Source organism: Hyperoodon ampullatus (genome assembly GCF_949752795.1).
Source record: "Hyperoodon ampullatus genome assembly, chromosome: 4".
Taxonomy (NCBI): Eukaryota; Metazoa; Chordata; class Mammalia; order Artiodactyla; family Ziphiidae; genus Hyperoodon; species Hyperoodon ampullatus.
The window spans coordinates 119969922-119994923 of NC_136917.1; the positions used below are offsets into that span (position 1 = coordinate 119969922).

Consider the following 25002-nt stretch of genomic DNA (forward strand, 5'->3'; position numbering starts at 1 on the left):
GCACAGGTGCATATAGGTATTTTTCTACATGAGAATAAATGGCTTTCATCAAAATTTTCAGAAGAGAGTACATGCCAACCAATGGAACAGAACAGACCCATGCATAAACAGTCAAATGATCTTTGACAGGGTGCCAAAACTATACAATATGAAAAGGATAATCTCTTCAGCAAATGATGTTGGGAAAGCTAGATATCCATATGCAAAAAAAGAGAAAATGGACCTTTATCTTATACCATACACAAAAGTCAACTCAAAATGGAATAAAGATTCAAAGGTAACACCTTTATTTTTTTTCTTTTTCAGCTATGCCACGTGGCTTGTGGGATCTTAGTTCCCCAACCAGGGATTGAACCCAGGCCCACCGCATTAAAGGTAACGCCTTAAAGTATAAAATGCCTAAAGGAAAACATGGGGGAAAGCTTCATAAGATTGGTATTGGTAATAATTTCTTGGACATGACACAAAACGCACAGGCAGGAAAAGTAAAAATAGACAAGTGGGACTATATCAAACCAAAAACTTTCTGTACAGCAAAGGAAACAATCAAGAGTCAAAAGGCAACCTATGGAATGGGAGAAAAGATTTGTAAACCATATACTGGATAAGGGCTTAATATCCAAAATATAAAAGGAACTCCTAGAACTCAGTAACAGGAAAACAAATAACTCAATTAAAAAACCGGAAAAGGAATTGAATAGACATTTCTCCACAGAAGACATACAAATGGCCAACAAGTAATATTTAAAGATGCTCAAAGGACTTCCCTGGTGGCGCAGTGGTTAAGAATCCGCCTGCCAATGCAGGGGACACGAGTTTGAGCCCTGGTCCGGGAAGATCCCACATGCCGTGGAGCAACTAAGCCCATGCGCCACAACTACTGAGCCTGTGCTCTAGAGCCCGCGGGCCACAACTGCTGAGCCCGCGTGCCGCAGCTACTGAAGCCCACATGCCTAGGACCCGTGCTCTGCAACAAGAGAGCCGCAGCTACTGAAGCCCACATGCCTAGGGCCCGTGCTCTGCAACAAGAGAAGCCACTGCAATGAGAAGCCCACGCACCACAACGAAGAGCAGCTCCCACTCGCTGCAACTAAAATAAGCCCGCGTGCAGCAACGAAGACCCAATGCAGCCATAAATAAATAAATAAATAAATAATAAAATAAAATAAAGATGCTCAACATCACAATCATCAGGGAAATGCAAATCAAAACCACAGTGAGGTATCACCTCACACCTGTTAGGAACTGTTATATTATACTAACATTACTTTGTAAAAATATATATGTAATTAAAAATATGTATTAATTAAAAGATACATATTAATTTTTTAGAAAAACAGAAAATAATAAATGCTGGCAAGAGTATGGAAAAGCTGGAATTCTTATGAACTGTGGGTGGGAATGTAAAATGCAGCCACAATGAAAAACAGTATGGAGGCTCTTCAAAAAATTTAAAACAGAATTATCATATGATCCAGTAATTTCCCTTCTGGGTATTTATCCAGAAGAACTGAAAACAGGGTCTCAAAGAAATATCTTCAGTTCCATGTTTATTGCAGCATTATTCATAATAGCCAAGAGATGGAAACAACCTAAATGTCCATTGACAGATAAATGAATAAACAAAATGTGCTATATACTTACAATGGAATATTATTTGACCATAAAAACAGAAATCCTTCATATGCTACAACATGGATGAACTTTGAAAACATCATGCTAGGTGAAATAAGCCACTCATAGAAGGATAAATATTTATGATTCCACTTACATGAAGTATCTAAAGTAACCAAACTCATAGAAAGTAGAATGGTGGTTACCAGGGGCTGGGGTAAGGAGGAAATAAAGAGTTACTGTTCAAAAGATATAGAGTTTCAGTCATGCAAGATGAAAATGTTCTAGAGATTTGCTGTACAACACTGTGCTCATAGTTAACAACACTGTACATTTTAAAAACTCATAAGAAGAGCAGATCTCATGTTATGTGTTTTTTACCACAAGTAAAAACAAACAAACAAAAAAACCGCAGCAGGATACATCACATAAACCAAAAATCAAGAGAAAATCTTTATAGAAAATGATAAACCCATGCAAACATTAACCACAAGAAAGCTGTAGTGGCATAGCAGTCATCAGGACAAAGAGCAATACCAGAATGATATCACACAAATGATAAAAGGGTGATTTCACCAAGAAGATACAACAATCCTAGATATGTATACACCTAACAAAAGAGCTTCAAAAGACATGAAGAAAAACGAATAGAACTGAAAAGAGAAATAAGCAAATTCACAATTACAGGTGGAGATTTCACACTCCTTTGGTAACTGATAGAAGATGTAGACAAAGTGAGTAAAGATACATAAAATACCTTGGTGAAAGAGTAGGGTCAGTTCTTTTCTCAGCCTTTTCATTAGAGGATAGACCCACAATGTCATCTGTGTTCTGTACACAGGGAAGCTTTTGTTCCTTATTGTTTTCATCTTCATTTATTTCAGGACTTAAAGACAGGCATTTATCTATTAATACAAAATGCATATTATTATAAAAATGATAGCAAAAACATATATATTTAAAGCACAAAGGAATTTACATATAACACTGTAATGTAATGATTAAGAAATTATTCCAAAGTCCAATTTCTTAAAAGTTGACAAAAAAACAAAAACAAAAACAAACAAACAAACAAACAAAAAAAAACCAGGGCTTCCCTGGTGGCGCAGTGGTTGGGAGTCCGCCTGCCGATGCGGGGGACACGGGTTCGTGCCCCGGTCCGGGAGGATCCCACATGCCGCGGAGCGGCTGGGCCCGTGGGCCGTGGCCGCTGGGCCTGCGCGTCCGGAGCCTGTGCTCCGCAGCGGGAGAGGCCACAACAGTGAGAGGCCCGCGTACCGCAAAAAAAAAAAAAAAAAAAGTTGAGCTATTCTGCTTTATATGTAATGTCTTTACTACTAAGCCACAAAGAGCATATTATGATGCTTATAAATCACACTATGCTATCTATCAGGATTCACTTATTAAAATCTTATTGGTGAAGTTGAACCACATAAAACTTAAATTCTACAGAAAGGTTGTTCTGGTCTGTTACTATTTTTTTTCCTCTCTTTACTTGGTTATCTGCTTTAAGTAATCTATACATGAATTCTTCAAGAAAGAGACCGAGACTTCCCTAAACTCTTAGCTCTCATTCCCTAGTGACTCACAAGTGTCAAAATGTCTGTATTCTAGGGAGTTTTAAAAAAGAAAAATGAAAAGAAAAATGAGAGGAATACTTATTCTAGTACCTTTTATACAAATTAAACAACTTATTTTGGGTTCATAGAGGTGCTCTGTAGAGGCAGAACATGAAAACCTGTGATTTATTAACAGACACAATACACGTTTAATTATATGCACATGACTTAGAATAACTGTTAATGTGAGTACATAGGAGGTAACACATCTCAGAGACAAACTTGAGAGAAATATCTCCCCATTTCACTCTTTTTTTAATAAACGTTTTTTCTTTAAATTAAAAGTAAAAGGGTTTAACACAGTACCATGAATACAGAACCAATAAATAAGCATTATTAGTTGCTACTATCCAGAAGAAAAGTAGTTAAGTTATACATCATATTAGTGTACATGTCTTCACAAGTAATATAGGGGCTATTAAAATATGTAATACACTTACTTTTGTGTTTTTCTCCTTTAGAAGAGCCTGGCTGAACAGTGGCATTTCCTGAAAGATTTACCTCTTGTTCACTACCTTCATCCTGATTCTTTCTTCTCCTTTTCTTTTGATTTATATCTTGTTCTAATGCATTCTGTTCTGAATCCTGTCCTGATAAAGTCAGAGACTGTTGTTCTTCTTCAACTGTCTGAGCATCCTTTTGAGATCCTTCTGTGTCTGAAATTCTAGTGCTCACAGACTCATCTGGATTATCATTCACTCTTTCACTGGCAACTTTTTTCACTTAAAGTAAGAGAAATTGTTATAAATATAAAAACAGCCTACAGAAAAATTCTTAAAGGTGGAGAAGATAAACACTTAAGGATGTCTGAGTGAAAATTTAAAGACAACCTAAACTGTCCAATAGAGAATGACTAAATAAGTTATAATATATTTATGCTATAGAAATCCATGCAGCAAATAACAATGAGGTAGGTTTGTATGTAGTCATGTACAAGATTTCAAAAAATATTGTTGCCTTAAAAAAAAATCAAGTTGCAGAACAATATACACAGTATCACCACACTTTTATTTTAAGAAAAACAATTACATATACTCTAAGACATACACATATATAGGCATAGAAAAGAGTTTACTAACAATCATCCCTAAGAAAGCTAAGACTTTGAGGGCAGGGTACAAGAGAGAGTTCAAGTATTTTATTTTCTGTATCCTTTGTTTTTCAATGAACAACCTTATTAACAAATATTTTTAAACAATTTCTAGTGCCTTTTTTTGAAGGCATATTAATAGTTAACTGTATCAAAAGATGAAAATAATGAATTACATTTTAAAAAACAAAAATAATAAAATGTTATTTATTTTTATTCAAAAAAAGTCAAAACAAGATTTTAAAACTAAGAAAATATGCTAGATTTCTTCTTTTTTTTTTTTTTTTTTTTTTTTTTTTTTTTTGTGGTATGCGGGCCTCTCACTGTTGTGGCCTCTCCCGTTGCAGAGCACAGGCTCCGGATGCGCAGGCTCAGCAGCCATGGCTCACGGGCCCAGCCGCTCCGCGGCATATGGGATCCTCCCAGACCGGGGCACGAACCCGTATCCCCTGCATCGGCAGGCGGACTCTCAACCACTGCGCCACCAGGGAGGCCCTAGATTTCTTCTTTATCAGAATAATAATCAGCAATTTTTAAATTCTGAGACTTGTAACAAAGTGCCTGAAAAGTTCTCACATTAAATAAGATACAGTGAGTTACTCATGCTATCACTGTAACATAATAACCACAAGATTAGTGATAGATTAATATATCTATTTTAATTTCCCAGGGCTATGTACGTAAAAAAAATGACTAAAGAATGAAATAACTTTGCAGTTATCAATACTACTTTTAAAAAGATAGGGGCACTATTCTCTAGAAAAAGAAGTTCTATATTGGCTCTGTGCAGAAGGAGTTAACAAAGCAGGCCTCACTGCTCTCCTTTGAAAGGCCTCCTTAAAAGGCTGGCCCTAGGGTTGTGTCTGGAAACTTAGGTTTGGGGAGAGTTCCCACCAGCCTAACTGACAAAAGGGGCTCGCTATACCTAAATTGTTTAAACAAACAATGTGGTTTATGCTGAACAAATGCTTTCCTTTTGGGAGTTTTGAATTCTGGTACATTCCAGGAAGAAGGTATCTACATGACCAACCTCTAATAAAAATCTTGGGTGCTGACTTTCTAACAAGCTTCCCTGGTAGACAGCTTTTTACATACCTCATTCCTACTTGTTGTTGGGGAATTAAGCACATCCTGTGTGACTCTACTGGTAGAGGATTCTTGGAAGCTTTATTTCTTTTCCCTAGACTTTGACCTATGTGCCTTTCCCTTTGCCAATTTTGCTCTGTATACTTTCATTGTAATAAATCTCAGTTGTCTGTACAACTATATGTTGAATCCTGTGAGTCCTAGCAAATAATTGAACCTGGGGGTGCTCTTGGGGTCCCCCTACACAGGCTCTCACAGTCCTAGCTTGAGTCCTGCCTGTACCACTACTAAGACTGTGAGACCTTAGGAAAAAATGACTTAGGATCTCTGAGGTTATTTCTGGGTTATTAAAACAAAAGGAAAGGGGCTGGAATGTATAATTAATATATAAGGTTCCCCGTAGTTCAAAGATCCTTTAAATTATGTGATTATAGCTAAACATTGTCCTCAGATCAGAATTCAAACAGTTAAGAAAATATAAGCCTAAAAATAGAAATACCCACATATAAACAATTTCCTACCTGGTACAAGTCAACATTAACCCTCAGAAATAAGGTGTGCTCAAACAACACAGTTGAGTCACAAGCCCAAAGTATTAGAGTTCCTTTTTTTTTTTTTTAGACTTTTGTGCCAGATTTGTTTTACAGATAAAAATGATAATAAGTAACCAAACATGACACCCCAATATTCTGATGCTCCTTTATTAGCTACAACTATGCCCTCAATGCAAGAAAGATGTCAAATAGCCCAGCCATCCAATTATAAAATTTAAAAGGGAGTTGCTGTTTGGGGCCAGATAACTAGAAGATTGAAGAAAAATCAATTCCCTCCAGTCGGATGTCCTGATGATCTCAACTACCTGAACTACATATGAACACCCTAAGACTTGAGGGACAATATTGCAAGCCTATTATTATTAAGTAAAATAACACACTTTCTTTTAAATAAATACCTTTTACATTTTTCTGTGATTTAGAGGACTTCTTCTCCTTTGAAGTCTGATTTTTAACAGATTTTTGTTTTCTTTTCTCTTCTTCAGCAAGAACTTTCTGAAGCAAATGAGCAAAAAAATCGAAGTCAAAAGGGCGCTTTTCCTCTGTTTAAAAAAAAAAAAAGAAACTTCAAGTTTTTATTTTAAAAAAAGGAAAAGAACTTTCAAGTTTTAATTTTTCTTAAATATAACATCAAAAGCGAATGGGCTTAGCAGGAGAACGGACAAAGAACTCTAATCACTATAGTACAGTCACACAACAGAACACCACTGAGCAATAAAAAGGAACAAACTATATTAGTTTAAAAAATAAAAAAAAGAAAAGGAACTACTGATACAAGCAATAATATAGGTGAATCTCAAAAACATGCTGAGTGAAAGAAGCCAAACATAAAAGAGTATATACTGTATGACTCTATGAATAAAACGTCCTAGAACAAGATAAACTAACCTATGATGATTCAAATGAAAATAGTAGTTGCCTGGGTCAGGATTAGGAGTGGAGATTGACTAGAAAGGGAAAGAAGTGGCCTCGCTGGAGTGATGAAAATGTTCCATGGCTTGTTTTGTGTGGTGGTTACACAGGTGTACTCTTTGTCAAAACTCAAACTATAAATTGCACTGTCCATAATTATAAATATACTTTTTTAAAAGGCTAGGATGATTAAGAAGTCCTCAAAAGCCTATCCACCACTTTATGTCCTCACTTTATACAACTCTTTCACTATTAACTCTTACTCTTCCAAATATCAGCGAAGAGGATAGTAAATGAATATTGGTCAGGACCACTCTCACTAAATACCTATTAACAGTATTATATCAGAAAGAGTAATCTATGAACAAACCAGAATGAATCCACTCCAGGAGTCAGTCAATCCTTGCCTCAGCTCTATGTCTACAAATACAGTGAATAAAGAGGGGTGAATACAGGGAAAATGGTGCTCTATATACATAAGCTCCAATATTGTTTTGATTACAAGATGATTACAAGATGGCCTCAGAAAAAGAGGTATATACCAAAACAAAAATAAATTAGCCTCAGGAAACTAAGCCCAAACCTGAGATTCTTGAAAGTCCTATTTTATTGTGGACCCAGCTTTTTATCTGTTCTGACCTTCCACACAAATGATTCTGAAAAACACAGCACTAAAATAATCCATAAAGTTCTCAGAGGAATTAAAAAGATAAGTTCTAAAAAACACCATTTGGGTTTTTTTTTTTGTTTGTTTGTTTTAACAATTTCCACTACAAAGCATCAAACAGTGAATTTTAAAGGTATAAATCTACCTTTAAAATCATCTATCTCTGTGTCTACTCATAAAATAAATGTACATGCTATACAATCTAAGTACCTCTCTTTAGAATTTTTTTCTAAGATTAGCACTATGGCAAATGAACACTGAATACACTTTTTTTTTTTTTTTTTTGCGGTAGGCGGGCCTCTCACTGTTGTGGCCTCTCCCCTTGCGGAGCACAGGCTCCGGAGCACAGGCTCAGTGGCCATGGCTCACGGGCCTAGCCGCTCCGCGGCATGTGTGATCTTCCCAGACCGGGGCACGAACCCGTGTCCCCTGCATCGACAGGCAGACTCTCAACCACTGCGCCACCAGGGAAGCCCCTGAATACACTTATTAATCATGAAATGTTGGTAATTATATTCCAAACAAAGAATACAGGAACTACTTTAAATAGTACATTTAATTCTGTTTTTCTTTACAGATCCCTTGATGTAGTTCTCTGGACTTAAAAAGAAACAATGTTCATTTTAATGAGGCTATTAGTTAAAAGCTGAAAGGTATACATCATTACTTCAAATCAGGTCTAAATTCAAACGTCACGTCTTCAGGGGCTTCCCTGATGGCACAGTGGTTAAGAATCTGCCTGCCAATGCAGGGGACACAGGTTCGAGCGCTGGTCCAGGAAGATCCCACATGCTGCGGAGCAGCTAAGCCTGTGCGCCACAACTACTGAGCCTGTGCTCTAGAGCCCACGAGCCACAACTACTGAGCCTGCGAGCCACAACTACTGAAGCCCGTGCGCCTAGAGCCCGTACTCCACAACAAGAGAAGCCACTGCAGTGAGACGCCTACGCACAGCAACAAAGAGTAGCCCCCGCTCGCCGCAACTAGAGAAAAGCCCATGTGCAGCATCGAAGACCCAATGCAGCCAAAAATAAATAAATAAAACAAATAAATTTATTTTAAAAAAAATCACCTCTTCAGACAGAACTTCCTTAATACCCAATCTAAACACCCACCCCAACTCCCTCTTTTTTCTTCTTAGAAATTAATCACTATCTGAAATTATCCTGCTTACCAATTATATTCCTCCTCCACCCAATTAGACTTAAGGCTCTAAAAGCAGGATTCTCCATCTGCCCTGTTCACCATGATATCCTCAATGCCTACAACAGTGACTAGCACACAGCAGGTGGTCTGTATTACTGACTTGAATGACAGACTTACCACAGTAGGTAAGGAATCATCTATAGTGTAATATCTTCCAGAAACAATTAACTTCTTCTTCAATACAGTTCCTCCAGAATAAAGAGCACTTAGAAATAGTATCTTCAGTCCCCCTAATTTCTTGGACTCAGAACTCTGCTTACTTGCTTTTTGATGTTTTAGCTATTCCCTTGCCTATAGATCTGTATCAACTGCCAGACCTGAACTGCTAAAGAGAAAAATTTCCAGTCTTACTCTTCCTATGACAATATAGGGATGAAACAAATCTAAAACACATTGGAACCAAAGACAAAACACTGGTCATTTTTTAGAATCTCCAAATGATTCCTTGTGAAAGAGGTCTTAATACTTACGGAATGCTTTGTCTATTCTCCATCCATTTGTTTTCTCTTCACGTTTAAATTTATTCTGTTAACAAAACAAAACAAAAACCCTTTGGTAATTTTCTCCCATTAAACAAGTGCAGATTATGTCTTTAAAAAAAGCATCAAAATAAAATTCTTATAATAACATATGATTCTCTAATAAATAATACGTCTTTGCTAATAGGCGAGTTACTTAAACCCTTACCTTTTAAAAAATAGAAATGAAAGATTTATACTGAGCTCTGTGCTCCTCCTTATGATCAATAACATGAATTAGCAATGGAAACTGGATTTACAGAGGATAGAAAAAAAATAAAGTCAACTAGCATGGAAACAGATCAAACTGTAATCAATTAAGCTAACCAGTATTAACTCTTTAAAAACTAGTATATTCATATCAAGTTAAACCTCTTACATTATTATTCTGTTTTTAATGGCATGGAGGGGAAACTGTAAAGAAACAACTAAGCAAAATTTTGAAGCAGGCCAAGTTTATGTTTAGAAACTTCTTTGTATTAAGGGACATTTCCTCATGCTTTTCTGAGCACCAAAGAGCCCCATTCCCAATTCCACTCCAGAGTACCTCCTTTAAGATGGAGATGGTTAAGGTTTAGGGTTCAATGCATCCTAAGGTCATTAGAAAGTCTGAGGGCATACACATACACAAACACACCCTGCAGGAGGGAACGATCAGCCAATCTCTCCCTTCTACATATCAGTGGTCTAAAAGCTTTTAGTAAAAATACAAAAATCGTTTTATTGGAAAAAAAAGAGAGAAAATTCACACAAAATAAAGAACCTCTTCACGGCCCCCTTCTTCCCTCCAAAAGAAACTACCCACTAACCTGACTTTATATTTTTTTATTAATTAATTAATTAATTTATTTATTTATTTATTGGCTGTGTTGGGTCTTTGTTGCTGCGCGCAGGCTTTCTTTACTTGTGGCGAGTGGGGGCTACTCTTTGCTGTGGTGCACAGCCTTCTCCTTGTGGTGGCTTCTCTTGTTGTGGAGCACGGGCTCTAGGCACTCTGGTTTCAGTAGTTGCGGCACGTGGGCTCAGCAGTTGTGGCTCACAGGCTCTAGAGCACAGGCTCAGTAGTTGTGGCACACAGGCTTACTTGCTCCGCGGCATGTGGGATCTTCCCACACCAGGGATCGAACCTGTGTCCCCTGCATTGGCAGGTGGATTCTTAACCACTGCACCACCAGGGAAGTCCTAACCTGGCTTTAAAGCAATCACTTTCTTACATTTCCTCACTGTTTATCATCCAAGTGTACATCCTTAAGCTCTACAGTTTAGCCGTTCCTATTTTTTTAAAACTTCATGTGACTAACATCTTTCAACCTACAGATTATCCCTCTATTCCATTCTTTATTTTTCCTCATAAAACTTACTACCAAGTAATATAGAAGTTTTCAAGGAAGATCACCTTTCTCCCTTAAAAGATCATATTATTCTTCAAACATTTCCTCAAAAGTTAACAAAAGTCAGGTCCACATGTAACAAAAGTCACATAAAAAGTGACAGACTACAATCACTAAATTAAACATCCTGAGAGAAATACCAGTAGGCTTTAGGCTTTATTCAATTCTAAAACATTGCTACATCATATTTTACTTGAGAATATAATCCAGAACAATTTAAAATATTTTTGAAGAATGTATTGATGTTAATCGTTTTTTTTTTCTGGCCACCCCACACAGCTTGTGAGATCTTAGTTCCCGGACCTGGGATCAAATCCAGGCCCTAGCAGTGAAAGCACAGAGTTCTAACCACTGGACCACCAGGGAATTCCCTGATATTAATCATTGAATTCATAGGCAGGAACCACTGTAGGCCAAATTCCACAATTATAAAATAAATCCCATAATTTCCATCTCTGGCCCTGACAAAAACTGGTAACGAGCTAGTTCCACATATCCAACCCAACATAAATAACTTTAACACCAAACAAAATAAGTGCATCAACTATTTTCAAGCACTAGACAATAGGCAGAGCAAGACTACAATCCCACAATCCCAGAGAGAAGGGAAACACAAAAGATGTACCAACGTTCACCCTGGCTGTCTGCCTGGGCTAAATTTCCTAACCAATGAAAGAGAGAAAAAGGCCAAACAGAGAACAGAGATCCTACTGAGCTGAGTAAGTAGATAATCTTTAGGGGCTGGGTTCTACAGAGAAGAGAGCTATTTAAAGAGGAGTCTCACAAGCCTGGTAGAAGTATCTCATAGGCTGTTGGTCTGGGTTCCATATGCCCAGAGCATAAGCTCTAGTGGAGAACAGCTATTACAGGGGCGGGAGCAAAAAGAAGATACTAGAGGTCACGTAACATAGTGAGATGACAGGGTTCTTCCCACATGAATGGAAAGATTTTGTTAACATCCAAACATTCACCTCAGACACCAGAACAGCCACCACTTAGAGACAGGGATCACACCCTAGAGTAGTTCTCAGTTGAGGTTCTAGCATGAGAATTAAGCCCTAATGCCCTAAGGGATATACTACATGTAATGAATCACCTTCTTTCCTGTACACCTAGAATGGTGTAATAAGACCACCCTTAGAAAAAATTAGAAAACAGTAACAAATTATTTTCTGTAGTTCAGATGAGAAACCTAGAGTAAGGACCAGTCTTAATAAAGCCTAAAACCAAGTCTTGGGAAGAATAAGGAGAGTTGGCAATATATTAACTGCCTTCTAGAACTAAACACTCTTTAAAGGAAAAAAATACAAAATAAAAACAAACATAATCCAGACACTGTGCAACATATCCACAATGTCCAACATGCAACTGAAAAAAAAAATCCACAAGACATGAGAAAAGACAGGAAAATGTGATGCAGTCAAGGAAATAAAAAGAGTCAACAGAAACAGATCCCAATATGACCCAGATGTTGAAATTAGCAGATGAGAAAGTTAAAGCACCTGTTATATGTTCAAGGATTTAAAGGAAAATATGGAATGAACAGATACAGAAATCTTAGCAGAGGAATGGAAACCAAGAAAAATAACCAAGGTGAAATTACAGAAATGAAAGGTGTAATATCAGAAATGAAACATTCACTGAATGGGCTTAACAGCAGACTGAAGATAGCAGAAGACAGGATCAGTGAACATATAAACATGATACCAGAAACTAACCAAACTGAAATAAAGAAAAAAGACTGGGAAAAAAAATGGACAGAGCTTTAGTAATCTGTAATACAATTTCATGCAAACTGACACAGGTAAGCGGAGTACCAGAAGCAGGGAACAAAGCAGAAAAAACATTTTTAAAAAACAACTCTTGGGCAAATCATAAACAAACTGCTGAACACCAAAGTTAAAGAAAAAATCTTGAAAGCAGTCACAGAAAAGCAATTCATATATATGTATAACTGAATCACTCTGCTGTACAGCAGAAATTAACACAACACTGCAAATCAACTATACTTGAATAAAATAAATTTAAAAAAAGAAAACCTTAAAAACAAAAAAGAAAAGCAATTCATGACATGAATGACATGAGTGATGGCTGACTTTTCATCAGAAACACTGGAGGCCAGTGGACAATGGAATGACATTTTAAATGCACTGAAAGGAAAAACTATCCAACCAGACTTGTATACCTAGCAAAAATGAGACTAAAAAGAGTCTTTCAGAAAAATGAAAGCTGAAAGAATTTTTAAACAGCAGATAGGGTATTCAGAACTACAAGAAGGAGTGAAAAGCATCAGAAATGGTAAACATGTGGCTAAATATTAAAGACTACAGTTGACTCTTGAACAACCTAACTTTGAACTGTGTGGGTCCACTTAAATACGTGAATATTTTTCAATAGTAAATACTACAGTACTACACAGTCCGAGTTTGGCTGAATCCATGGATACATAACTGCAGATACAGAGGAATCGCAGATATGAAAGGCCAACTATAAGTTATACTCAGATTTTTGACTGCAAGGAGGATCGACATTCCTAACCCCTGCATTATTCAAGGGTTAACTGTAGTTTCTTTAATCTGCTAAATTTCTGTTAAAAACAAAACACTCTCTAAGCTAAAATAAGTTCATGTGTAGTGGGGTTTATAAGTAGAAGTAAAACATGTAATAGAATGAAGGATGGAAGGTAAATAGAATTCTTCTTCTAAGAGGATATTATGTAAAGAGTAAAAAGGTACAATAGAAATAAAATATAATACTAAAAAAATTTGATTAACCCCAAATAAAGCAGGAAAAGATGAGTAAAAAACAGATGGAATGAATGGGAAATAGTGAGCTGGTAGACTTAAACACAGCCATATCAATTATCACATTAAACATAAATGAACTAAGTTATTAACAGAGATGTAAAACAGACATTTTGCTTTATTTTTATCAGGGGCAACATAAGAATACAATGAACATTTCCTGTAGATACAATGAACCTATCTACAAAACAGAAACAGACTCATAGACGTAGAGAACAGACTTGTGGTTGCCTGGGGGGTTGGAGGGTGGGGAGAGGGATGGACTAGGAGTATGGGGTTGGTAGATGCAAACTATTACATTTAGAATGGATAAACAACAAGGTCCTACTGTGTAGCACAGGGATCTATATTCAATATCCTGTGATAATAAACCATAATGGAAAAGAATGTCTCTATGTGTATAACTGAGTCACTGCTGTACAGCAAAGATTGGCACAGCACTGTAAATCAACTATACTTCAATTTTAAAAATAAATAAATAAAAATAAATGAGTGTGCCAAAAAGAAAAAAGAAAAGAAAAGGAAAGGGAAAAAAATGGATCAATCTAAAGAGAGAAACACAAATCTGCAATTGTGGTTAGACGTGTCAACTCTTCTCTCAGTAACTGACAGAACTAGATGACCCCACACCCAACAACTACAGAACATATATTCATTTCAAGTGCACACTGACCAAGGTGAGAGTATGATAGGCTTTTTTTTGGCCATGCGGGGCGTCATGTGGGATCTTATAACCTGACCAGGGATCGAACTCACACCCCCTGCAGTGGAAGTGCAGAATCTTAACCACTGGACCGCCAGAGAAGTGCCGCAAGTATGATAGGTTTTAAAATAAATCTCAACAAATTTCAAAAAGCTTGAAATCTTACATATTATGTCCTTTGACATTCAGAATGTCAAAGAAAAGAATAACAGTAAGATATTTAGAAATGTCCCAATGTTGGAAATTAAACACACTTCTAAACAATTGACATGTCAAGGAAGAAATCACAAGGGAAGGACTTCCCTGGTGGCTCAGTGGTTAAGAATCCACTTGCCAATGCAGGGGACACGGGTTCAAGCCCTAGTCTGGGAAGATCCCACATGCCGTGGAGCAACTAAGCCCATGCGCCACAACTGCTGAGCCCATGTGCCTGGAGCCCATGCCCTGCAACAAGAGAAGCCACCACAATGAGAAGCAGGTGCACCGCAACAAAGAGTAGCCCCCACTTGATACAACTCAAGAAAGCCCACACGCAGCAACGAAGACCCAATGCAGCCAAAAATAAATAAATAAATATTAAAAAAAAAAAAGAAATCATAAGGGCAACTAGAAAATATTTTTAACTGAATGATAATGAAAACAGTGTATCAATATTATGGGATACATTTACAGCTTAGATGAAAATGTATAGCTTTAAATTTCTACATTAAAAAAGAAGGGTTTAAAATCTATGTTCTAAGTTTTCATCTAAGGAAGCTAGAAAAAAACAGAGAAAATTAAACCCAAAGTAAATACAGGCATACCTTGAGGATATTGCAGGTTCAGTTCCAGACCACTGCAATAAAGTGAATATCGCAATAAAGTAAGTCACACACGTTTTTGGGGTTTTTTTTTTTGGTTTCCCAGTGCACAGCAGAGTTACATTTACATTACAGTGAAGTAGTCTATTAAGTGTACAATAGCATTATGTCTAAAAAAAACAATGTACATACTTAATTAAAAAATATTTTATTGTTAAAAAATGCTAACCATCATCTGACAATGCAGATGGTTTGCCACAAAACTTCAATTTGTAAAAAAAAAAAAACGCAGTATCTGTGACGTGCAATAAAACGAGGTATGCCTGAAGAAGGAAAGAAATGCTAAAGAGTTTTTTTTAAACCAACGAAAACACACAAACAATTGAAAACTTAACATAGCTAAAAGTTGGCTCATTAAAAGACTTTTGGAAGTCAAAAACCTTTAGCAAGACAAGGAAAAAGAAAAGAGAAAGAAAAATCATTAATCAATTAGATATATCACTATAAATCCTACAAACATTAAAATGGTAAGTGAATAGTATGAAATGTTTATGCCTATAAATTCAACAACTTAGCATCTAAACTGACACAAGAAAAAACTGAAACTATAAATACCCCTATATGTATTAAAGAAATTGCATTTATAATCAAAACCCTTCCTCCAAAGGAAACCATAGGCCCAGATGGTTTCACTGGTAAATTCTATCAAACATTAAAAACAGGAATAATACTAATCTTAAACAAATTTTCTCAGATAATAAGAGGGAACACTTTCCAACTCATTTTCTATGACCACCATAACCTTGGTACCAAAAACACAAAGACACTAAAAGAAAATTATGAACCAATACCCTCATGAACAAAGATGCAAAAAATCCTCAAGAAAATATTACAAAAATCAGCAACATATACAAAGAAGAATACAGTATGACTAATTGGGATTTATCACAGGAATAGAAGGTTGGTTCAAAATTTGAAAATCAAGGACTTCCCTGGTGGCGCAGTCGTTAAGGATCCGCCTGCCAGTGCAGGGGAACATGGGCTCGAGCCCTGGTCCGGGAAAATCCCACATGCCACAGAGCAACTAAGCCCGTGAGCCACAACTACTGAGCCCACATGCCACAACTACTGAAGCCTGAGCGCCTAGAGCCCATGCTCCGCAACAAGAGACGCCACAACAATGAGAAGCCCGCGCACCGCAACGAAGAGTAGCCCCCACTCACCGTAACTAGGGAAAGCCTGTGCATAGCAATGAAGACCCAAGACAGCCAAAAATAAAATGAATAAAATAAATAAATTTTTTTAAATTGAAAATTGATGTAATTCACTGGTCCATTTTTACTTTTCTATACTTTGCCCAAAGACCTGCTGGGACCACACTAAACTTTTAATGGAAGAGTATAAACTGCTTCTAAAAGAAATAGTCTACTGACAAACTTATCATTAGTCACATCTGAGGGCTCCCCTATACGATCAACTTCTAGCCTTCACAGAACTTTAACATTCTGTTCTCCTTATATCAGAGATCAACATTTGAAAAGGAACATAAAGAATATAAAAAATGTCTCATCTTTTGCAGAAATAGCATGACTATTACACTGTACACGGTTCCCAGTAAATTAGTCCATGCCTAGTCTAGTTCAAGAAAAAAAAAATCTTTAATTAATGAAAGAAAAAGCCCATGGTTAGATAAAAATCTCACTATGAATTAGAAATGCACTAGAGCAACATGGTGTGCACTCAAATGCACTCCAACCCAGGAAACTGGTAATGAAGTTTATCAGCAAAAGGAACTATAAAATAGAGAAAGATCATTCTTTTAGGCATATTAAAGCACTAATTGATTAACATCATTGCTGTTGTTAATAGTATCACTGGAAAAAAAAAATAGTATCACTGGTTGCCCCCAAAGTTAAGGTGGCCTAGGAAAGCAACGGTTAGACCAGATATTGAGAACTATATAACTCAGCATGTTCTCTTCCTAGGAAATTCAGTATATATTTTGTGTTCAAAATCTACCCTTAACCCAAAAGATCTGGTACATTTACCTCCTCTTTTCATTACCTAACTCTTCTTTTATCTTAAGTTTCACTGGCTTTATTGGTACTCCCTCAAATCCATTTTAGAAGTAGGAAGATATAAATAAGAAAATATAATACTCAGGTTAAAGAGATTGTACTCATTTTTTTTTATTATTTTTTAAAATTTATCTATTTATTTGTTTCTTTTATTTTTGGTTGGGTCTTTGTTGCTGCGTGCCGGCTTTCTCTAGTTGTGGTGAGCAGGGGCTACTCTTCATTGCAGTGCACAGGCTTCTCATTGCAGTGGCTTCTCTTGTTGCGGAGCACAGGCTCTAGGCATGCAGGATTCAGTAGTTGTGACACGTGGGCTCAGTAGTTGTGGCTTGCGGGCTCTAGAGCGCAGGCTCGGTAGTTGTGGCACACGGGCTTACTTGCTCCGCGGCATGTGGGATCTTCCCAGGCCAGGACTCGAACCCGTGTCCCTTGCATTGGCAGGCGGACTCTTAACCACTGCGCCACCAGGGAAGCCCTGTACTCATTTTAGAATTGAGAAATACTACATTACTTTTTGAGCTATAAAGGACAGATGTACCAAAAACACAGTAGTGAAAAAGGATGGACGGAGATTTCAACCAAAGGTTAAAAAAATAGTAATTTTTAGTCTCTTTTCGATCAACAAACATAATGGGTTTACTTTACCTTAATTTCTATCCTTGCTCTGTGAGGAAAAAGCTGTCCAATCATAGAAAAGTCAGTTCCTACCATGCTGATGGCTAAAAAAAACATATCAGTTTCTGTAAAAGTAAAAGATTTAGAAAGACTGAGAATAATCTTCTAAATATTTCAGAGGAAAAGAATCTTACCTAAGTATATATTTTGAATTAAAAATAAATTTGACAGTACTTAAGTTTTTTATTAAAGTCCAGTAAATCTTTTATCATAGAAATATATCTACATACACGTACAAGACAAATCTCAATTTTACTGCAAGGAAACTCATGGATCTATAAACACCTTCTTTAAACTTTTATATAGAAACATGGTTTAAGAAATTTGCATGTTCAAACCAAAGCAGCTGGAATTTTTAAAAAGACATTCTGCCTATCTGGTCTCAAGTCCCTTGAAGAAAACTGTCAGTCATAACCAGTATAATACTGCTGCTATGTAAGCAACTAAGACGTTCTAAGTAGTATGTGAAAGAAAGTAGCTAGAAAAATACACAAGAAACTGCTAATAGAAGTAACCTCAAGATAACAGGATTGAGGAAGTCAAAGAAGGGAATATTTCTTTTCATTCTGTATTATTCTGTTGTGTCTGAATTTTTTCCCAAAATAAACTGTATTATTTTTATAATAAAAGTAAGTACTAAGCAACAGCTTGCAATAGGTAATATATACTTTTCTAACTGTGTACTTTTTATCATTAAAGACTGTGTTACATAATAGTGAGGTAGAACATTATTAGGAGCATTAGAAATATTGTTCATTTTTCATTAAAATGGTATTTGTTGTACAGGGATTTGACAAAGAATATTCCAATCAAAATGACCATAATGCTAACTCCTCAAAAGATTTCTAAGATAAAGTCAGAGGTATAGTCCCATCGTGGGGGGCAGGGGAAAGGTGCCAATAAAATTAGCTAGAGAGAAAAATTTGCTAGTTTGCTTTTTTTTTTTTTTTTTTTTTAACTTAGGGGAGACCTGGTTTAATTCAGAAACCGAGAAAATAATTCACCTTATTTCCAATAAATAATCTACACAATTTAAAATGAAAATCAGTTACCTTTATTTGACCATGGTTTAGAGTAATAGTTTTTCCTAAAGCTGGAGTATGTAGTTGTAGAACCACGCTCAAATATGGGGTCGTTTTCCTCAACAACACAGGGGCCTTTCGTCCTTAAAACTTCTACAGTTAAACTGAAAAACAAGTAAGGAAACAAATAGTAAGTGAGATTTTAATAGCTATATTTTGAAATGTACCATGGCAAAATCATATCAAAAGTATAATATACATTTGAAGCATGCATATTTTCCAAGAATCTGCAGATGTTCACTCTAGGAAGCAAAAATAAATGTCAACTTTTTTTCAAAATCCTTAACAGCAATATAAAATTTACAAAATATCTTTAGGCCACCTAAATAATTGTTTTTTACTGACTTCTGCATGTCCCCTATATTTAATATATATTATCTTATCATGCAATACCCAACAGGGGATACTGTGAAATATAAGCATTTTATATTTACATTTTATATTCCTGCACACAAAGCAGTTAAATATGCTTTTAAGAATTTAATTACCAATAAAATCATCATCACCAAATAGTGGAAACAATATGCAAAAACAATTATCATTGGGGCCTCCCTGGTGGCGCAGTGGTTGAGAGTCCGCCTGCCGATGCAGGGGATGCGGGTTCGTGCCCCGGTCTGGGAGGATCCCATGTGCCGCGGAGCGGCTGGGCCCGTGAGCCGTGGCTGCTGAGCCTGCGCATCCGGAGCCTGTGCTCCGCAACGGGAGAGGCCACAACAGTGAGAGGCCCGCGTACCACAAAAAAAAAAAAAAAAAAAAAAAAACAATTATCATTAATAGTATTACATTTACGTTTATCATAGAATTTACATAGTATAAAACAATTTATTACTAATAAAACTGTCAGAAGACTTTCCATCCCTCTTTTTTATTTCCTTACTAATTTAACTTCTTTTTTTATTTTTTAAAATATTTATTTAGGGGCTTCCCTTGTGGCGCCGTGGTTGAGAGTCCGCCTGCCAATGCAGGGGACACAGGTTCGATCCCTGGTCCAGGAGGATCCCGCATGCTGCGGAGCAACTAGGCCCGTGCACCACAACTACTGAGCCTGTGTTCTAGAGCCTGTAAGCCACAACTACTGAGCCTGCGGGCCGCAACTACTGAAGCCCGCGTGCCTAGAGCTTGCGCGCCTAGAACCCGTGCTCCGCAACGAGAGAAGCCACCGTGGTGAGAGGACCGCACACCGCAGCAGGGAGTGGCCCCTGCTCGCCACAACTAGAGAAAGCCTGTGTGCAGCAATGAAGACCCAACACAGCCAAAAACAAATAAATAAATCTATGAATTAAAATATTTATTTATTCGGCTGCACCAGGTCTTAGTTGCAGCACACGGATCTTCGTACCCTCGAGTGGGATCTTTAGTTGCGGCACGCAAGAATCTTTTAGCTGCGGCATGCAGGATCTAGTTCCCTGACCAGGGATTGAACCCGGGCCCCCTGCATTGGGAGCACGGAGTCTTAACTGCTGGTCCACCAGGGAAGTCCGTTATCTTCTTTTTTAAAAAACATACATTGGGGCTTCCCTGGTGGCGCAGTGGTTGAGAGTCCGCCTGTCGATGCAGGGGACATGGGTTCATGCCCCGGTCCGGGAAGATCCCACATGCCGCGGAGCCGCTGGTCCCGTGAGCCGTGGCCGCTGCCGGAGCTTGTGCACCGCAACGGGAGAGGCCATAACAGTGAGGGGCCCACGTACAGCAAAAAAAAAAAAAAAAAAAAAACACACACTGGAAAGACAACTAAATTCCACAATGCCAAATTTGAGAAATTTAATATTATAGCTAAGAAATTAAGCCAGAAAGTCAATTAAAAATCATAAAATATGTTAAACCTATGTTTCATTGCAATTTCAATAGTTAACACCACACACCAGAATATGGTATTAGTTAATAATACATAGCTTGAATATTGACATCAAGGCTGAGTCAATCTTCAAAATATATTCTCAGTGAAGGACAGCATGTGATTAGTTCAATAGCTCATCTCAATTACCAGTAAAATTAGTAAAACAATGGTAGTAGGTTAGTGGGTGGCAGGTCAGCAGTACCATCTTCTCATATAAAGGACAGCATTATAAAAATTTCTGAAAATTATAAATGAATGTAACCCATCTTTCTATTTATAACATCCATTATGCAAATATAAACACTAGAGTCTAAGTGACAGTGACAAATACAGAAACTCAATGTCTCTCATTAGACAAAGCTCGTTTGTTCTCATAAAACCACAATCTATCTCTCTCTCTCTTTTTTAACTTACCTTTCTTCATCCAAAATAATAGAACCATCTTCTGCCACTTTTACTCGAGGAACCAGCAATGGCCCATCATCCATCTCCTCTTCTATTTCTCCATTATCTTCACCATCAGGAGTACTCTTACCTTCTTGCCTACCAAATGTAAAGGTAGATTAATTCATACAGCTATGAGAAATATTCCCTGAACATTATGAACTTCTAAAACAAATTACTGCACTTTCAACCTTCTAGCTATTTCCCACTTTCCCTATAACCTAATTGAAAATACTATGTGTTGTTAAGGCCATGGTTATAAGATTTTCTCAAATTTTATCTAGTAGCATTTAATAGGAGTCTTTACTCTATTAAAGAGAAATAAAGAGAAATAAATGCTCATCTCTTCTCTCTCAATAGAGTATAAGAGTAAACCAACCAGAGAGTATGGAATTAACAAAAATAACCCTTACAGCATTAGTTTCCAGATCATGTTATTACCTCTTCAGAACAACCCTTGGGGGTTAGTTTTTCATGCCCATTTGAAACTTGGAGAAGATAAATTACTTTTGCTCTAGATTACACAACAGTAAGAACAGACCAAGAAGCTAAACACAGTTTCCAAATAATGACTCCAAATTCCATATACTTTCCATTCAATTACATTATCTCCTTTAGGTCTTATTGAAAGAAACATAACCTATAAATCTGTAAAAACGTAACCTATTTCTGAAGCTTGTGAGTTCTGCTTTAAAACAATGTGGATTCTAAGAAAGAGTAATCATTACAGGGAATTCCCTGGCAGTCCAGTGGTTAGGACTTGGCGCTTTCACTGCCGTGGCCCACGTTCAATCCCTGATTGGGGAACTAAGATCCGGCAAGCCACGTGGTGGTGTGGCAAAAAAAAAAAAAAAGAGTAATCATTACTTAATGATTGTTACTTGAAGTAACAACCAAAAAGTCCCAATGTTTCTGCTAATCTTCCACAATTCCCTACCTTGAATTACATGTCTACAATAACTTCCTAGGAGGTCTCTTGGAGGGATTTCTTAGGAATAAACTAATATATGACAATGAAGGCTTGTACACAAAAAGAGTCTCTTTAACTGGCATCAAAACTATACCTACTGAAGGACAGTGTATACAAAATGCTTAAAAAAAAAAGAAAAGGAAGGGGAACGGAGAAAGGAGAAAGGAAAGAAAAGGAGGAAATAGAAAAAAACTATATGTTTGCTTGGATAGACATAGACTAGAACTAGAAAGATACGTTAAAAATGTGGTAACATTTGTGGCCTCCAGGAAGACAGACTAGACGGCAGAAAAACAAAGTTGGAAAACTTTTCTCAGTACACTTTTGTTCCTTTTGAATTTTGTACCATGTGAATATTATTATTCTGAAACAAAACCCTTTTTAATTCTAAAAGCTTTAATTTAAAATCATAACTCTATTCATACATGTAATATACAAGGAGTGTGAGGCTTTCATGTTGACTTAAATCAACTAGTAACTCCAATAAAGATGTAAAAAAAAAAAAAAGTAACTTTTATTCTTGTGATTCCATTTAAAAATTCCTATCACATGTAATTTAACTAAAACAGGAAGCATCATTTGATTTCATTTCTTAAAAAAATTTACCCATCACAGAATATATTCAAAACAGGTGAGATGCTTACTCTCTTGTCTGGACTGGTGTCAATGATTTTTCAGTTTTCTTTTCTTGCTCCAGTGAAGAACTATTAAACACAAGTCAAAACATACCTTTTAATAAATAAGTAAGTTACATTTTGTCAATTCTATCTGAGGAAGAAGCAAATAATTTTAACTTGCAATTTTTTTTATGATATACCATAACACTACCATTAATGATGGTGTGGTCCAACACTCCATTTTTCAGTCAAAAACTTTTGTCATCAATATAAATAATTTGTTAGGCCCTAAGTAGGGAACACTCTTCCCTCTAATTCCTCAGTGAAAGCATGAAGCAACCTAAGTGGCTTGTTTCCAACTCTTAGATGTCAAACAACTCAAAACCTAGGTTTCTGGCTCTTCTCTTAACTAAGCCAAAGATGTACTGAGCCTGAAAAAGACTACACTGAAAATATGCCATTACTCTTACATTCACCTGCTACACCATCAACAACACAGTGAGGAGATTTATTATAAACTCTCTGCCTCCCCAGGCAGATCTTGATTAAAGAAGCTTTGTTCTTCGAGGATTTGTTAATCAAATGCCACTGTATTTAATAAGGAGGTAGGATATAAAAATTAGATCACCCCTTTAGATCACCTTATAGTATGTAAGAAATGTAAATGGCGGGCTTCCCTGGTGGTGCAGTGGTTGAGAGTCCGCCTGCTGGTGCAGGGGACATGGGTTCGTGCCCGGGTCTGGGAAGATCCCACATGCCTCGGAGCTGAGCCTGCGCGTCCGGAGCCTGTGCTCCACAACGGGAGAGGCCACAACAGTGAGAGCCCCGCGTACCGCAAAAAAAAAAAGAAATGTAAATGGGAAACTTGATTAGAGAAAAGTTGTTTAGTTGGTTTTACTGCATCTCGGTAATATAACAAAAGAATTTTTTTTTTTAAATCTCAGAGGTAAAGGGCATCTTTACCATCCCAAGAAAACAGTTACTTGAAATAGCACTAATTTGTTTTTTTGGTTTTTTTTTTTTTTGGCTGTGTTGGGTCTTCATTGCTGCGTGCGGGCTTTCTCTAGTTGCGGCGAGCGGGGGCTACTCTTCGTTGTGGTGCGCAGGCTTCTCACTGCAGTGGCTTCTCTTGTTGTGGAGCACGGGCTCTAGGCACACGGGCTTCAGTAGTTGTGGCTCACGGGCTCTGAGGCGCAGGCTCACAGGCTCTGGGGTGCAGGTTCATTTGTGGCACACGGGCTTAGCTGCTCCACAGCATGTGGGATCTTCCTGGACCAGGGATCAAACCCATGTCCCCTGCATTGGCAGGTGGATTCTTAACCACTGAGCCACCAGGGAAGTCTGAAATAGCACTAATTTTTGTTATAAAATTCTTATCCAAAAGGACATATGTGCTATAAATTTTGTCAACATGTTGTTGGAAAACATGAAACTGTACTCTAAAAGTTATACTTACTTAAATCACTATATACTCAAAGAAAGTAAAATAGAAATAAAGTTTACTTACGTCATTGGATTGTTATCTGGCAGGTAATATATGAAGTCTCTCATAGTCATTTTGGAACGATCTGGTGGCCTCTGACTTTCATTTACAGCATATTTGTTTTTCCATTGCTTCTAGATACACAAACACACAGAGATACACTTTTATTTTATAAATATAGAAGAATTTTAGAGGAATTCCCTGGCAGTCCAAAAAAATTAAAATAAATTTTAAAAAAATTTTAAAAAGAAGAATTTTAGATGTATATATTTACGTATACAGCCTACTGCTGCATTCATTGCAAATGCTTGAACATTATTCCTATCACAATTATGCCTAATTTGAGGAAAAATTTTATAAACTGAATATTAAAAAGTTGTAGCACATAAAGGAATTTTAAAACACTAAAGTGACTGGGACTTGGGACTTCCCTGGCAGTCCAGTCGTTAGGACTCCAGGCTTCCACTGCAGGGGGCTGGGGTTCGATCCCTGGTCAGGTAACTAAGATCCCGCGTGCCATGTGGCACAGCCAAAAAATAATAAATAAATAAAGTGACTGGGACTGCATAAAAGCTCAATGTATAAAATCATGCTTACTGATGCTGACTAACTACAATAATGTACTGAAAATTTATACATAGCTTTTATTTGCCCTGTAATGAGTTGGAATTCTGCATATTTTATAAAATTCTTGAAGCAAATGTTTAATTTTTAACTCCCCCAAATAAATCTAATTAAGCAGATTCTATAAAACAGAGAACATTTTTAGAGGCTTAGATTTTAGAAGATATGAATTCAAATCCCATATCCTCCACTGATGTTTGACACAAAGCAAATAACCTCTCTGAGCTTATT

At 37.0% G+C, this 25002-nt stretch overlaps 1 protein-coding gene across 1 annotated transcript in view; it reads right to left on the reverse strand.

Moving 5' to 3' along the window:
* The window catches only part of BDP1 (BDP1 general transcription factor IIIB subunit), a gene marked incomplete at both ends in the record, with an annotated part of 91708 nt that overhangs the window by 62935 nt on the left and 3771 nt on the right, over positions 1–25002 (reverse strand). Inside the window, 9 exons of the mRNA XM_079701958.1 lie at positions 2372–2519; positions 3674–3955; positions 6362–6505; positions 9219–9273; positions 17685–17779; positions 18767–18900; positions 21048–21176; positions 22692–22751; positions 24172–24281. Of these exons, the coding sequence (XP_079558084.1) occupies positions 2372–2519; positions 3674–3955; positions 6362–6505; positions 9219–9273; positions 17685–17779; positions 18767–18900; positions 21048–21176; positions 22692–22751; positions 24172–24281 (1157 nt within the window). The remainder of the gene's footprint in view (positions 1–2371; positions 2520–3673; positions 3956–6361; positions 6506–9218; positions 9274–17684; positions 17780–18766; positions 18901–21047; positions 21177–22691; positions 22752–24171; positions 24282–25002) is intronic.